The 16,702-nt window shown below is 39.9% G+C and overlaps 1 protein-coding gene across 2 annotated transcripts in view; it reads left to right on the forward strand.

Moving 5' to 3' along the window:
* Positions 1 to 16,702, forward strand: part of LOC138814499 (serine/threonine-protein kinase SMG1) — a 91,852-nt gene that overhangs the window by 39,301 nt on the left and 35,849 nt on the right. For both annotated transcript variants that reach the window (XM_070003397.1, XM_070003398.1), the window contains 17 exons: positions 56 to 325; positions 2,240 to 2,370; positions 2,483 to 2,644; positions 3,200 to 3,318; positions 3,740 to 3,827; positions 3,910 to 4,011; positions 4,611 to 4,751; positions 5,257 to 5,456; positions 7,110 to 7,306; positions 7,455 to 7,619; positions 8,261 to 8,415; positions 10,344 to 10,486; positions 10,650 to 10,851; positions 12,571 to 12,680; positions 14,052 to 14,199; positions 14,765 to 14,924; positions 15,489 to 15,609. In XM_070003397.1, coding sequence (XP_069859498.1) covers positions 56 to 325; positions 2,240 to 2,370; positions 2,483 to 2,644; positions 3,200 to 3,318; positions 3,740 to 3,827; positions 3,910 to 4,011; positions 4,611 to 4,751; positions 5,257 to 5,456; positions 7,110 to 7,306; positions 7,455 to 7,619; positions 8,261 to 8,415; positions 10,344 to 10,486; positions 10,650 to 10,851; positions 12,571 to 12,680; positions 14,052 to 14,199; positions 14,765 to 14,924; positions 15,489 to 15,609 — 2,614 coding nt within the window. The remainder of the gene's footprint in view (positions 1 to 55; positions 326 to 2,239; positions 2,371 to 2,482; positions 2,645 to 3,199; positions 3,319 to 3,739; positions 3,828 to 3,909; positions 4,012 to 4,610; positions 4,752 to 5,256; positions 5,457 to 7,109; positions 7,307 to 7,454; positions 7,620 to 8,260; positions 8,416 to 10,343; positions 10,487 to 10,649; positions 10,852 to 12,570; positions 12,681 to 14,051; positions 14,200 to 14,764; positions 14,925 to 15,488; positions 15,610 to 16,702) is intronic.

Consider the following 16,702-nt stretch of genomic DNA (forward strand, 5'->3'; position numbering starts at 1 on the left):
CTTCGGACATTTATTTTCTGTTGACTATCACTTTCTGTAATTTAATCTTTTTCAGGTTGTTGCTGTAGCCCATGCTGTTTATCAAGCAGTGCTCAGCTTAAAGAATATTCCTGTCCTGGAGACTGCCTATAAATTAATTTTGGGAGAGATGACTTGTGCCCTAAACAACCTACTACATAGTCTACAACTTCCTGAGGCCTGTTCTGAAATAAAACATGAGGCTTTCAAGAGTCACGTATTTAATGTAGACAATGCAAAGTTTATAGTTATATTTGACCTCAGTGCACTGACGACAATTGGAAATGCCAAGAACTCTTTAATTGGGGTGAGCCTTCACTTACAATGACTGTCCCCTGTTTTGTACATTTCTGTGTAGTTCATGTGATATCATGCCAGGGTCTACAGAATTACTGCAGTGGACATATTTAGGATGTGCATATGTGTATAAAATTGGTGGGAATATTTTTGTACCACTAGATTTAAGTTTTTCCCTTGCTATAGACTATTTTACATTTATTTGCTAGGAAATACCTTTCAGGAATTACTCCTGTTAAATCTAGCAATTTGCAGAATTTCAGTATTTTTCATACTTAAGATAATAGCATTCCTTTAATATAGTCTCTTTCTTCCTCATACTTTTTTGTCTTCTGATACAATCATATATATATATATATTTCCCTCCCATACATTTTTCCATCTAGATAGGGCCTTACTGAGTAGTACAGGAAGCTGATGTGGGACTCTCTCATCTCCTGAGTGCTAGGATTACAAGCAGGTGCCATCACACCTGGCTCATATTCTCTTAGGAAAAGAGGAAAGACACCCCCCCCCCCCCAGCTAAGCAATAGTGGGAGGCCCAGAGTTCAAGCTCCATTATTAGCCAAAAAAAGAAAAAGCTGTTTTTTTTCCTTTAAGAAATGTAAGATATTTGCTAGTTTAATCTCGTATTTGAAGGCTGCAGTAGACTTGTTTTATTTATCTATTCAAATTTTTCAAGGAATTCACATTGTATACAAAAAATGGAGAAAATTAATGTCTTGCACCTTGGAGAAAAGGTGGGATCAGCAGTATCTTTGCAGTAGAAAGGAAGGGGGAAAGGCTGGTGGCTCACACCTGTAGCCATCAGTACTCAGAAGGCAAAGGTAGGGGAATTGTAGTCTTAAGAGTATTTTGGACCAAGTGTGAGACCCTATCCAAAAAATAGACTAAAAGCAAAGGAACTGGAGGGGTGGCTAAAGTGATGAGTATTTGCCTGGCAAGTTTGAGGCCCAGTGTCAGTTTTCAGTACTCAGTATTTTCAAAAGAAAAAGGAAAGTGTAGAAAAAGTGTAGAGTGAGTGATACAATACACTTACTTTTCTCATAGGACAGGGCCCCTGGCCATTTGTAGTGTATTAGAAATTGAGAAAATGTGAGATACTATACCAAAGGGTACAGAAGTGGCGCTGTGGCTCAAGCGGTAGAGTGCTCGCCTTGAGCTGAAGAGCGCAGGGACAGCGCCCAAGCCCAGAGTTCAAGCCCCACAACCAACCAAAAAACTATACCAAAGGGGACAAAGGACTTTGCTTAGATTGGCCCATGGACCACCTGTATATATAATTCATATGCTGTACTATTTCTACTTAGAATGTACAATTTAATCAATCCTTTGGGATGCATTTAGAAGTGTGACTGTCTGCACTTGCTCCTGTTTAAAGAAAGTCATATTGACAGACTGGCAGCCACGCTCCTTTCTGTTTTGGCTATAACTTTTCCCACTTCAGTGGCATTGTTGAGGAGTTGCCATATTACCCCACATGTGTTATATATAGCCAATAATGCCTAAGACTTACTTTCCTCAAAAAAAAAAAAGTGTTTACTGAAGACCCCAGGTTATTTCCAAATTTGGTCTGTCATATTAAAAAATATTCAAACAGGACCTAGCTGCTTGGGAAGATTATGATTTTAGGTCAGTTAGCAAACAGTTCATGACACTATATCTCAGTAGTGCAGGAAGGGGAAATAGAAAGTTTAAAATCCAAACCAACCTGGACAAAAACATGAGACCCTATCCCCAAAGTAAAGCAAAAAGGGCCCCCCAGGACATGTCTCAAGTGTTAGGCCATTTGCCTAGCAAATGCTATGCTCCAGTATCACCAAAAAAAAAACAAACGCCAAACTTAGTGTGAATGATAAACTCTTTGTATGCTTGTGTGCCTTTTGGAGGCGTCATAAATACGTTTTCTTTTGTATGTTGTTAGATGTGGGCTCTCTCCCCAACCGTCTTTGCACTTTTGAGTAAGAACCTGATGATTGTGCATGGTGACCTGGCTGTTCACTTCCCGGCCATTCAGTATGCGGTGCTCTACACCTTGTATTCTCATTGTACCAGGTACTGTGCTTACCAGCCCTCTGGAAGAAAGTGAAAACAAAGATACTGTCTTTCTTGAACTGGGTACTCTTGAACTAAAAATGAGAAGATAATTCTTACTCTTGTCTTGCAGGCATGATCACTTTATATCTAGTAGTCTTAGTTCTTCGTCCCCATCTTTGTTCGATGGCGCTGTGATTAGTACTGTGACTACAGCTACAAAGAAACATTTCTCAATTATATTAAATCTTCTGGGGATACTTCTGAAAAAGGATAACCTTAATCAGGACACAAGGTACCCAAGCAGTGCTAAATAATATGAACTCGTTGTTAATTCTCCTTATAAGTTTGAGAATATTCAGTGTGGTTTACAGGAGAGGGATAGAGCAGTTTCTTCAATTTGGTGGTTACCCAATTTTGTATTCTTTGCTACAATCATGGTCAGTAGGAGCTTTTCTTAAAAGGCATGTTACCGGGCTGGGAAGGTGGCTCAGTGGTAGAGCGCTTGCCTTGCATGCCTGAGGCCCTGGGTTTGATTCCTCAGCACCACATAAGCAAAAAGAAAAAAGCCGGAAGTGGTGCTATGGCTCAAGTGGTAGGGCACTAGCCTTGAGCTGAAGAGCTGAGGGACAGCGCCCAGGCCCAGAGTTCAAGCCCCATGACAAAACAACAACAACAACAACAACAAAATAAAAGGCATGATACCAGTTTGACAAAGTAGTTTCAACTTCAGTTTCATTACTTGAGATGCTTGAAAAAAATCATAAGAAACTTGATGTAAGAAGAAAATAATTTTGAAGTTTTGTTTTTGCTTTTTATTGTAGAGTCAGCTGTTCATTTTGTGTTTCAGGAAACTGTTGATGACTTGGGCTTTGGAAGTGGCTGTTTTAATGAAGAAATCCGAAACATATGCACCTTTATTCTCTCTTCCATCTTTTCATAAGTTTTCCAAAGGCCTTTTAGCCAACAGTAAGACTGATATTTTAATTTTTGTTCATCAACCCTTAGAAAAGGAGTATTTGGTAAACAGAAGAGGACAGTTACTTAAGCTCTTTTCCTGATCTGAAGATGTGTAACCCCATTTTAGTGGTAGATAACAGTGTTATTTTTTATTTAAGTTTTTCTTAGTGACTATCCCATATTTAAACTCACATGATGGTAAATACATTCTACATGTTAAACTTTTCCCTGAAAACAGGTTTGTGTGAAAAGCTAGCTTACTTCACTGAGCTGTACTGAGTTAGTGTTTCCCACGTGTTCCTACCAGCATGGGTACCAAGCAGGAGCAGGGCACATTACATAGTAGCTACTCCTTGTCTTGAGAGGAAGAGTGGGTTCATAACACCATGACAAATTGCCACAGCTGAAAGTGACTTTTAATTTTTAATAGCTCTTGTTGAAGATGTGAGTATCTGTCTGCAAGCATGCAGCAGTCTGCACGCTCTGTCCTCTTCCTTGCCGGACGATCTGCTACAGAGGTATGGACTAGAGACTGTTCACTCTGCCCCTGATGACGTGGGGATGTTACCACACCTAATTTTTTCATTTCATTTTTCATAGGTGTGTTGATGTTTGTCGTGTTCAACTGGTTCATAGTGGAACTCGAATCCGGCAAGCCTTTGGAAAGCTGTTGAAGTCAATTCCTTTAGATGTGGTCTTAAGGTATAAAGATATTGTGGGTTTGTGTGTGTGTACATTGTTATTTGTTTTTTCCCATTATGCATCACATGTGGCCTTGAACTTTCCAACCTCCAGCCTCTGCCTCCCACATGGAGGGATTATGAGAGTATACCCTTATGCCCTGCTGGAGCACTGTGTTTTTACTACCTAATAAGTTTAGGCTAAGACAAATTTACCATAGTGGTGCATTAATCTATCTGTCTAGTGTGTATGTCTCAGAGATTGAAGAGGTTGTCAAAGGATCAAATTTTAGAGTAGATCTAGAAAAACATAGTAAGATTTTTATGAACTTTGTAAGCTTACAATAATCAGTATAAATTAATTTATATAGTGCCAGACTATTTCTTATAACTTACTTAAACTATAATATCATTGTTTCTAATTTAGTTGATTTGGGAGCTCTAAAAGCCTGAATTGATGAAATTGTATAATAGACTATTTTAAAGTCCCAGTTTTATGATTTTACTTCTAATTTAGTTAATATAATAACTTACTTTTAAGTACATTTAACTACATTTAATGTGTGCTAACTTTTAGCTACATTTAATATTTGCAAAATAATAATTGTTTTCTGTCTACAGCAATAACAATCACACAGAAATACAAGAAATTTCTTTAGCACTCCGAAGCCACATGAGTAAAGCACCTAGTAACACCTTCCACCCTCAGGATTTCTCTGATGTCATTAGTTTCATCTTGTATGGGAACTCTCATAGAACAGGGTAAGAGGTTTCTTTGGTTGTTGTATTGGGAAAAAGAATTTGAAGAATATCTTGACCTTACATCTGGTTTGGGGGAAAGAATGACCAGAACAGGAGAGTAAAAAGTAATGCTGGGGCATTTTAGGTCTTTTGTGAGAACCTTATTTTGATGCTGGCATTGGTAGAAACAGAAATGGGGCCTTGTCACGCTATACTTGGCAGTGAACTGATTTCTCAGCAGCATTGCTTTGGGGAGAGACTGGGGAGGAAGTTACTGTGGAGATGCTTAGAGTGAATGGAGATTAATTAGCCATTTACCTAATTTAGCCGTCTATAACATTCCCTAACATGCCTTAACTATAAAAAGTTCTCAAAATACTAAGTGGAGAAACAGTATTTCTTAATTTTATAGGTTTTATCTTTGAGGAGGAAAAATTGTAGTTCTTACTCCTGTTCTCCCTGCAGTTGTTTTACATCATTGAAATGGAGTTGTCATTGTCTGTTAAATGTAAACTACTTTTCCCAGGAAGGACAATTGGTTAGAGAGATTGTTCTATAGCTGCCAGAGACTGGATAAGCGTGAGCAATCAACAATTCCCCGCAATCTCCTCAAGACAGATGCTGTTCTTTGGCAGTGGGCTATTTGGGAAGCAGCTCAGTTCACAGTCCTTTCTAAGTTGAGAACCCCACTGGGCAGAGCTCAAGATACCTTCCAGACCATCGAAGGTAAATCCCCTCCTCAGCCTTCTTCAACCACATCATGCAAACAATGACCACAACCTTTTTCACTCAGAAATAATGAATTTCTTTGTTAAAACAAAGATTCGGAAAGTATGTATTTTTCTGTGATCTTTTATAAATAATTTTCAAATACATTTAATAGAATAAGGTTTCATAGAATAATTACATTAGACACATGGTTGTCAGACTTTGGGTAAAATTTAAGGATTTTTTTTGCTTTTTGGGGGGCGGGGGTCAATTGTGGGGCTTGAATTCAGAGCCTGGGCATTGTCCCTGAGCTCTTTTGCCTAAGGCTAGCACTGTACTACTTTAAACCAAAGCACCATTCTGGTTTTCTGGTGGTTAATTGGAGATAAGAGTTTCATGGATTTTCCTGCCTGGGCTGACTTTTAACCACAATCCTCAGATCTCAGCTTCCTAAGTAGCTAGGGTTACAGGCATGAGCCACCAGCTCCTGGCTACTTAGGGAATTTTAATGGAAAAAAACACCTTTTCAGGGGCTGGGAAGGTGGCTAGAGTGGTAGAGTGCTTGCCTTGCATGTATGAGGCCCTGGGTTCGACTCCTCAGCACCACATAAGGAGAAAAAAAGCTGGAAGTGGCGCTGTTGCTCGAGTGGTAGAGTGCGAGCCTTGAGCTGAAGAGCTAAACAGCACCCAGGCCTAGAGTTCAAGCCCCATGATTGACAAAACAAACTTCAAAAAAACAAAAACCCTTTTTCTTTTTCTTGCTGGATACCTCTGGGCTATGCCTGTAATCCTGGATACTCAGTAATCTTAGATACTCAGGAGGCTGAGAGCTGAGGATTGCAGTTTGAAGCCAGCCCAAGCAGGAGAGTCCATGAGATTCTTTTTTTTTTTTTTTTTTTGGGTCCGGTCATGGGGCCTGTACTCTGGGCCTGGGCGCTGTCCCTCAGCTCTTCAGCTCAAGGCTAGTGCTCTACCACTTGAGCCACAGCGCCACTTCCGGCTTTTTTCTTTTTTTTGCTTATGTGGTGCTGAGGAATCGAACCCAGGGCCTCTGGCATGCAAGGCAAGCGCTCTACCACTGAGCCACCTTCCCAGCCCTCCATGAGATTCTTATCTCTAGTTAACCAGCAACAAGTTGTGGCTCAAGTGATGAGTGACAGCTTTGAATGAAAAAGCGAAGGGACAACCTCCAGATTCTAGGTTTAAGTGCTAGTACCAGTAAACACACAAAAACTCCTTTTCTCATACAGTGAGAGCTCAGTCATGTTAAATGTTTTTTTTTTTTAATAATCAATAGAGAAATAAGATAATGTTATTTGTGAAATAGGATAGAGAAACAAGATAGTTGGTAAGTGTTGATTTGTGAAATAACTTAATATACTTGTAGGATTTTTTTTTTTTTTTTTTTTTTTTTTTTTTGGGTCGGTTATGGGGCCTGAACTCTGGGTCTGGGTGCTGTCCCTCAGCTCTTTAGCTCAAGGCTAGCACTCTACCACTTGAGCCACAGCCCCACTTCCGGCTTTTTTCTTTTTGCTTATGTGGTGCTGAGGAATCAAACCCAGGGCCTCAGGCATGCAAGGCAAGCACTCTACCACTGAGCCACCTTCCCAGCCCCCACTTGTAGGATCTTTAAACTTTTCCTTTAATTTACAATGTTGTCTCTGCTTCTAGGGATCATTAGAAGTCTGGCAGCTCACACATTAAACCCTGATCAAGATGTGAGTCAGTGGACAACTGCAGATAATGATGAAGGCCATGGCAGCAACCAGCTTAGACTTGTTCTTCTTCTGCAGTATCTGGAGAACCTGGAGAAATTAATGTATAATGCATATGAGGGGTGTGCCAATGCACTGACATCGCCTCCCAAGGTTGGTTTCAGTGGGGTTCTTTGTAAGGACTTCTGTTAATCCTGGCAGTACATGCAGAGCCCAAGTCATTAGGGTTAGTTGTGGGTTTGATACTTTAAATTTAAAACTTTGAACCAGTCCTGAGCTTGTCTTTCCCCTTTTTCTAAAGGTCATTAGGACTTTTTTCTACACCAATCGCCAAACTTGTCAGGACTGGCTAACTCGGATCCGCCTCTCTATCATGAGGGTTGGATTATTGGCAGGCCAGCCTGCTGTGACAGTAAGACATGGCTTTGACTTGCTTACAGAAATGAAGACAAATAATCCATCTCAGGTAAGGATGATGTATTTCGGATCATTTAATTTTATTTATTGTGCTAGAGATTGAACCCAGAGTTTAACACATGCTCCGCCTACTGAGTACACACCTACCCAAAATTAATTGTTTTTATATCTGTAAGAGAAGCTTTGGTTTAAGTTTTTTATGTTATGTGATCAATGGATAAAATAAAATCAGTTCATCTTCAAAAGGTTTTGATCTAATATTTTATGAAACTCAGGTCAATTATTTGTTTTCTATATAGAACATGTATCTACTTGCGTTTCAAATGGGCTTGAACTTTCTGGATGATGGTTGAAAATTTGTGGAAGAATTGTTTTATAATGTTTGGAAAAGTGCTTGAATAATTCCTGGCTTTTAAGTGGGGGTTTATAATAATAAGTGAAATTATGTAAAGTATACAAAATGTTTGTTCAAGCCAATATCAAAGCATGAAGTTAGACATTCTAAAGAATGATGTTAAAATTCATATTTCCATGTATGCATGCATGTACCACCCTTTTACACAATGATTTCTATGTTAAAAATCTGAAAATAATTTCATTTGATGTTAAATAGCTACAGATTGTGGTCAGTACTTGCAAATTTTTATGAGGTTGAGGTATGTGACTAACTTCTTTAACTGCTGTTTTTAGGGGAATGAATTGGAAGTAACCATCATGATGGTGGTGGAGGCGTTGTGTGAGCTTCATTGTCCTGAGGCTATACAGGGAATTGCTGTGTGGTCATCTTCTGTTGTTGGTAAAAACCTTCTCTGGATTAACTCAGTGGCCCAGCAGGCTGAAGGGAGGTAAGGTTGAAGAAAAGAAGTGGATGATAGACCCTTTGTATTGCTGGCTAAAATGTTCAGTGTTAAAGCAGTGTGTTTGAGTTCAGCAAAGTTGGTATAATCACTAGGAGGCATGTTAGGATATTGTTTAATTAGGGTTGATATTTCAGTGACTTTCTTACTTAGGAATTAATGAAAAATTGTATTGGAAAATAAGCTGTCAGTTCTATACGTGCTTTTGAGCCAGGTATAGTGGCTGTGCCTATAATCCTAACTATAGGGAAGGCTGAGATTGGGAGGATTGCAGCTCTAGGCCATCCCAGGCAAACAATTTTGAAAGATTGCATCTTAATGAAGAAGCTTGGCAAAATGATACGTCATTCTAGCTACAATCAGGAGCATAAAATAGGACCTCAGTCTTGAGGTCTGGAAGCACAACTACATAGAGCAACACCTTTTGTCAAAATGATCAGTACAAAAAAAGGCTGGAGGCATGACTCAGCAGTTGCATACTAGCCTAGTAAGCCAAGAGTCCCTGAGTTCAAACCTTAGCCTCCTCAAATGAATGAATGAACTTGATCCTTAGTTGATAAGCCTCCATATCAGAGCCTAACACAATTTACTACATATTGTTGGAGTGTTTGCTCATTACTCTTAATGAACTTTCCATTCAAACTCATTCAGAACATATACCATAGAAATAGCTGCTTATAATTTCATCTTCTATTATTGGTAGGCCTTTCTAGTTCTTTTTTCTTGTTTAAATAGTTTTCTGTTAAAAGCAGAAAAAGTAAGATTTTTCTGTTTTCCATGCACACAAAGGTATTAAGAGTCAATTTCTTCAATTGCTTTTTGAGGTGTTTCCTCAATTGCTTTTAAATCTTTTCAACTGGCAAACTCCTAATCCTTAGACAGTGGTTTATTAGGTGAGTAAGATGGGTGAGGCCTATCTAAAACACAAGTAACCTTCAGAGGTGTGTGTGTGTGTGAGTGTGAGAGATATCCTTTTTATTCTGTGTCTTCACCTTCATGCTGTTTATAGATTCATTAGTTGTCTATTGTTTTTGAATTTTAGGGGGCCTAGTAAAGGGTACAGGGCCTCACACTTAGGTAAACAATACAAACAATACTCCATTTCCTGTCTTCTTTTTTTTTATTGTGAAAATACTGTACAGAGGGGTTACAATTACACAGACAAGATAATCAGTACATTTCTTATCAAGCATTGTAGCCTCCTCCTTTGTTTCCCCTTCCCATTCTTTCCCATCCTCCCTCTGCGCCCCCCCCCCCTTTCCCCCCTTTTTTTTTGTGGGTCCTGGGGCTTGAACTCTGGGCCTGGGCACTGTCCCTCAGCTCTTCAGCTCAAGGCGAGGCAAGTGCTCTACAACTTGAGCCACAGCACCACTTCTGGTTTTCTGATGGTTTATGGGAGATAAGAGTCTCATAGATTTCCTGCCCAGGCTGGCTTTGAACCATGATTCTCAACCTCCTGAGTAGCTAGGATTACAGATGTGAGCCACCAGCACCTAGCTGTTTTTGTTTTTGTTCTCTTTAGTTTTTCAGATAGGATCTCATAGCCCTGCTGATCTCTTTTCTGCAGTACTCCTGCCTCTGCCTCCTGAGTATCTGGTATGACAGGTTTATTTTCTAGTTCAGTTTGTTTTTGAGATAGAGTCTCACTAACTTTTGGCTGGGCTAGGGTCTTGCTGTATTTTGAGCAGGTGGTCTGGGATTATAGGTATGTACCACCCATGTCCAGTTATACTTACACTCTTGGATTAATTTTCATTTTTAAGGCAAAGATCTAATTCGTCAGTTCCCATGCTCTCACCCCACACAAAGTTTACTCTTGCTTATGCCCTGTGAGTAATCCATTTGTTTACCACTAAGTTGTTGGAAAGGAGATAATTCATATTTAAAATAAAAAATGTCTTCCATTTGGACTTAAGGTTTGAAAAGGCTTCTGTGGAGTACCAGGAGCACTTATGTGCCATGACGGGGGTTGATTGCTGCATCTCCAGCTTTGACAAATCTGTTCTCACTCTGGCCAATGCAGGGCGCAACAGTGCCAGCCCCAAGCATTCTCTGAACGGTGAGTAGTTGTTGTTTACAGGAAACAGTGCAAGGGTTATATTAAACTGTTTTGTGACAGTGACCTTCTTGTATGGTTTCAGGTTTCTTAGCTCTGAAATATTTACAATAGTGGATCCACTTGGGGTCATTGTGTTCTCATTTTACAAAATATTTTCATTCAGGTGAATCCAGAAAAACTGTGCTGTCCAAACCAACAGAGTCTTCCCCTGAGGTCATTAATTACTTAGGAAACAAGGCATGTGAGTGCTACGTGTCCATTGCTGATTGGGCTGCTGTGCAGGAGTGGCAGAGTGCCGTGCACGACCTGAAGAAGAGCACTAGCAGCACTTCACTCAACCTGAAGGCCGACTTCAACTACATCAAGTAAGTAGTACTCCAGCAAAACATATTTCCCCTAACTGTAATGTCATCCTCAATGGAGGAAATGTTTTATCTGCTTATATAGAAAGATTGTGTTTTAATAACAGTATTATAAAAATGACTATACAGAGAGGAGACACTAGAGATGAGAAGATAGACTCATTCAATGGGGGCAAAAAGATGGAAGAAAATGTTATCTCTGCTGTACAAAGTATTCCATGGGACAGTTTTTGTTTCTAAATTAGGTATGACTATAAAATAAAACCGAACAGGGTCAGTGCTTACAGCCATCCATAAATTAAATGTATAGCACATTTGTTAATTGTATAAATGAGTCAGAATTGAGTACTCACTGTATCCAGTCATGATCAGGAAGGGAAAGGTCCTTAGCCTTAGTATGCTAGCCTTTCATTGTGCTGTTTCATTTTCCATGCACCACACTGTTGGCAGTGGGATGCACCAATACAACACATTCCCAGAGGTTGAAAGAACATTGATTGATAGAAGGATTTAAGTAGGCTTAGCCTTTACTGTAACCTGAAAAGTAGATTGGGCACAGGCAGTGTGTGGGTATATGTGGTAGACTGGAGGTAGGGGAGGAAATTGAACCTTGGCCCCATATACAGGCAGTCGTCAACTCAAAGTGTTTCATTGCACAATGGAGACACAGGGAACCTGCTACTTGAAAGGAACCAAGACCCTTACAAAGATGGCTAATTCATCACAGCCCACCCAGCAAGAAGCCCCTGGAAATTGCCCTCATCTGAATGTGTCAGTTTCAGGCTAAGTGTTAAAGGAAGGGATAGGTGAGATGGAGAAATGAAGTTTTTGCTTTGGGACAGCTGTAGGAGAAAGGGCGAGAGAGAGAGAGAGAGAGAGAGAGAGAGAGAGAGAGAGAGAGAGAGGAGGGAGGGAGGGAGGGAGGAAGGGAGGGAGGGAGGGAGGAGAGAGAAAAGGATGTGAGACCAGCCTTGGCTAGGATCCTCCCACTGGGGCTGTGTGGCTCTTGAAGTTTCAGAGGTTCATTCCTCTTCAGGTAAATCAGGACAGTAGAAAGACTACTTCTCAAGAGGAGGAAATGGTCTCAATGAGGAGGCATGGGAGCAATGAAAGAGGGGTTTAGACTCAGGTGGGGTGATGAAGAAGGGGGGAAAGGTGTTGATGTTGCTTTGGAGGTCTCCCACCTTCCTACTATAACCATGTGCTGAAGGCCACCTGGCCAACAGGCTGCAGCATGGGAGGGTGAGGGGTATGGGGCAGTGTGTTGAGGGAGATTGGGGGTGGGAGGAGAGGTGAGTAGGCACAGATAAATGCCTAATAGCTGTGATATTCCTGTCTCCTGCTGTAGTTTTAGTGCTAATTGGTAGTCACACCTTCAAAATAAAAGTGATGGCAGAGGGGCTGGGAAGGTGGCTCAGTGGTAGAGCGCTTGCCTTGCATGCCAGAGGCCCTGGGTTCGATTCCTCAGCACCACATAAGCAAAAAGAAAAAAAAAGCCGGAAGTGGCGCTGTGGCTTAAGTGGTAGAGCACTAGCCTTGAGCTGAAGAGCTGAGGGACAGCGCCCAGACCCAGAGTTTAAGCCCCACGACTGGACCCCCCCCCCAAAAAAAAAAAGTGATGGCAGACCTGAAAGCCATTTCTCAAACTGTGGAGTTCTTTCATTGAATGGTTCGTTAGGCTGGAGAGGATAGAACACAAACTGACCAGTATTTTAATTACAGGTCACTAAGTAGTTTTGAGTCTGGAGAATTTGTTGAATGCACTGAGCAACTAGAATTGTTACCAGGAGAAAACATTAATCTTCTTGCTGGAGGATCAAAAGAAAAAATAGGTATTTGAGAAAATAATTTTAAGAGAGAGAGAGAGAGAGAGAGAGAGAGAGAGAGAGAGAGAGAGAGAGAGTATGTGTGTGTGTGGTTTGTGTGTGTATGTGTATGTGTGTGTGTGGTTTGTTTTTTGTTGTTTTGTTTTTAAGACATGGTCTGTGTTGCCCAAACTGACCTCATACTCACTGAACTCCTGACTCCTTAACTAGTGCTGACATTACAGGTTTGCACCACTACGGCTGGCCAAAGTCAGCTTGTTCAGTGGACGAGTTTCTAGTATATTTTACTAGAAAAATTGGAAGTTGGTGTACATTTCTTTGGGGGAAGTATGCAGAATCCCATTGGAAGCCATAAATATAGTTTGTCTATTAACATGATTTGGGAAATGAAAAATAATTTTCTTAAAATTAAGTAAACTAGGAAAAGGCTACTTTGAGATTCTTTTAAAAGATGTTTTATTTGGAAAAGTATAAAGCAGCATTTCAGTTAAATATTTTCCTTGATTTTTATCTTGATGTGGCTCACTAATTATGATCTTGATCACATTTTGTAAAAATGTTATAGTATGTAGGAATAGAAGTATTCTGTTTGCCTTGATTTTGAAGATCTAGTAAGATTTGCCAACATTGATCAAGATTTGTCTTTTTAAATTGTAGGTAGCTTATTGATTTTTGAGCCTTTAAAATCAAATGATTTTTAGGAACACAAGAGGAATTTTTTTTTTTTCCAGTTGTGGGGCTTGAACTTGGGGCCTGGGAGCTGACCCTGACTTGCAGAAACCTAGCACTCTACCACTTGGAGCCACATCTCTATTCCTGGTTTCTTCTCTACCTCTTCCTCCTGTTCCTCCTCCTTCACCATCTCCTGCTCTTCCTCCTCCTCTTCTTCCTCCTCCTCCTCCTCCTCTTCCTCCTCCTCTTCCTCTTCCTCTTCCTTCTTTCTCTTCCTCTTTCCTCTTCCTCCTCCTCCTCCTCCTTCTCATTCTACTCCTCTCTCCTCCTCCGTCCTCTTTCTTCTTTCTTTTTTTTTTTTTTTTTTTTTTTTTGGCCAGTCCTGAGGTTTGAACTCAGGAGCACTGTCCTGAGTACTGTCCCGGAGCTAATTTTGCCTCAAGGCTAGCACTCTACAGTAGAGGAATAGAACCCAGGGCTTCATGAATGCTAGGCAAGCACATTAAGCCACATTCCCAGCCCTCAAAGAGAAATTTTATATGAGATAATGGTGTTTAGCTATCTACTAAATATGTTTAATTACAGCGTTTAGTGACCTGAATTTACAAATGAAAGATATTTATTGATCATTGTTTAAGTATTGCCAAGATAAATTCTTTCTTGAACATCAAAAGGAAATTATGTAATGAAATTTAACTTTTTTAGATATGAAAAAACTACTTCCTAATATGTTAAGTCCGGATCCAAGGGAACTTCAGAAGTCCATTGAAGTTCAGTTGTTGAGAAGTTCTGTTTGTTTGGCAACTGCTTTAAACCACATAGAACAGGATCAGAAGTGGCAGTCTATAACTGAGTAAGTTCAGTCTTACTTATTTTTATTTTTTGGTACTGGTACTGGGGTTTGAACTTAGGGCCTCTTGCACTCTTCTTGGCTTTTTCATTGAAGTCTATGCTCAACTATTTGAACCATAGCTCCACTTCTTTTTCAAAAAGAAGTTATTGGAGATTTGAGTCTTACAGACTTTTCTGCCCCAGCTGGCTTTGAACCTCAGTCCTCAGATCTCAGCCTTCTAAGTAGCTAGGAGCTACTGGCATCTTGTTAGTAAGTTCAATGTTCAGGAAGTAAAATCTGCATTATGTATGGTAAATTTATACACACATGCAGAAGTAGGAGCACTTGGGAAGAGGCAGTTGCTGAATCACTACTACTGATAGGTTTGATAGTTGTAGAAGTCATTATGATTGCCACTTGTCAAAACAGACTGAGATAAAAACTAAACAATATAAAAAAATCCTTCAGAGCAAATGTCTGACTTAGATCCTTTTAATGTGGAGCAGGCTTGTCACTTTCCCTTGTACATTTAGTACTTTGTAGTTGCGCAATCTCATTAATTAATTGGGGTAAATATTCCTTTCAGAAATGTGGTAAAGTACTTGAAGCAAACCTCTCGCATAGCTATTGGACCACTGAGATTGTCTACATTAACAGTTTCCCAGTCCTTGCCGGTCCTGAGTACCTTACAGCTATATTGCTCTTCTGCTTTGGAGAACACAGTTGCTAATCGACTTTCAACAGAGGTAAGTACAAATGTGTTTTGTAAGCATATCTTAGGGACGGTAAGTAATTGGCCTAAGTATAGAACCAAAGACCTTATTCTTTCAGTTTTTAAAATAGCATTTATAGTTGAACAAGTTACTGAATAACCTATCTGTAGGCAGATTTTCATTTGAGATGTGTGGGGCAGATGGAAGAATCTAAGAACATTTCAAGGATGACTAGTTGTCACATTAAAGTTGGTTTTCTTTCTTGATGTAAAGGATTAGCATATGTAAAGATATTTAGGCATAATATTTAAATTTATTTAGTAAATGCAGTTTTTTTTGTAAAATGCATTATTAAAATAAAAATGTATTTACTTTCTTGGTAAGTATATTGGTAAGTTAGATTTAATATTCCAAAGTTATGTTGCAAAGCAGGCTGTCTTTTGAAGTGTATTTGTCTCTTGTAATAATGACAAGGTGGAGGGGGATAGGAAAATGAATCAATTTGAAGCTGCCCTTCTATACTTGGGCCTGCTTATACTAGCAGTGTGGCTGCAGACCTGAGGGAGCATGTTACACAGGGTCTGTTTCCTCTATCAGGACTGTCTGATTCCACTGTACAGTGAGGCTTTGCGCTCCTGCAAGCAGCATGATGTGAGGCCCTGGATGCAGGCATTGAGGTACACCATGTACCAGAATCAGTTGTTGGAGAAAATCAAAGGTAAAATGTTTTGTTCTTCAAAGTAGCTGTATTGATACATAAATTACAAGTGTAAAGTGTGGTGGGATCATACAGCTATCTGGTCTCTGTCCACCTTCTCTTGCTTAGCTTACTTTTCAGGTTCACTTACGTTAAAGCTATCAGTAAGGTTGGTCTTTTTGTTGTATACTACCATTCAACTCTTCCTTCTCTGATGAATGTTTTTTATTGTGTTTTTCTCATTGGGCAGTTAAGTGAAGCTGCAATAAATGTTGATCTGCAAGTCTTTAGGTTGTGGTTTTTTTTTTTTTTTTTTTTTTTAAATAAATCCTAGAAGACAGATTGTTAGGTCACATGGCTTAACTTGGTTAATAGTTTGCCACTTTCCTCTAAAGTGGTTGTTTGTAGAAGCCTATGTCTGTATCCCAGGTACTTGGGAGGTTCAGATCTGAAAGACCAAAGTTCAAGGCCCCCTGCCAGGCAAAAAGTTACTATGACTCCATCTCAACAAACAGGTTGATTGGAGGTTTAAGCTTGTAATCCCAAGTATAGGGTTGTTGGAGGCTAGCCTCTGACAAATTACAGAACAGTATCTGAAAAGTAGATGAAGCAAAACTAGCTGGTAGAGTACTTGCCTAGCCAACAGGGTCTGAGTTCAAACTTCACTACTGCAAAACGAAAACCTAAAAAAATGCCTGTAATCCTAGCTACTCATTAGGCTGAGATCTGAGAATCGCAGTTCAAAGCCAGCCGGCCCAAGAAACTTGGGAGACTCTTATCTCCAATAAACCACTCAGAAAACTCGAAGTGGCACTGTGGCTCAAGTGGTAGAGTGCTCGCCTTGAACTGTAGAACTCAGGGACAGCACCCAGGCCCAGAGTTCAAGCCCCATGACCCCCCCCCCCCAAAAAAAAAAGGTGGTGTTACGTTTGTATTATTTTGTGTCTTATGAAGGTTTCAGTTTTTCTAAACCTTTGCTATTGTTGGTCTTAGTAATCTTAGTCTTTTATTAAGTTTCAATCATTGAGAGTGGGTGTAGTTGTATCTCATAGTCTTATCTGTATTTTCCATAACATTTGTATAGTGAATGTTGTAGATCTTATTTTTCCAATAC

Source organism: Dipodomys merriami, unplaced genomic scaffold, assembly GCF_024711535.1.
Source record: "Dipodomys merriami isolate MVZ:Mamm:240054 unplaced genomic scaffold, mDipMer1.0.p SCAF_60, whole genome shotgun sequence".
Taxonomy (NCBI): Eukaryota; Metazoa; Chordata; class Mammalia; order Rodentia; family Heteromyidae; genus Dipodomys; species Dipodomys merriami.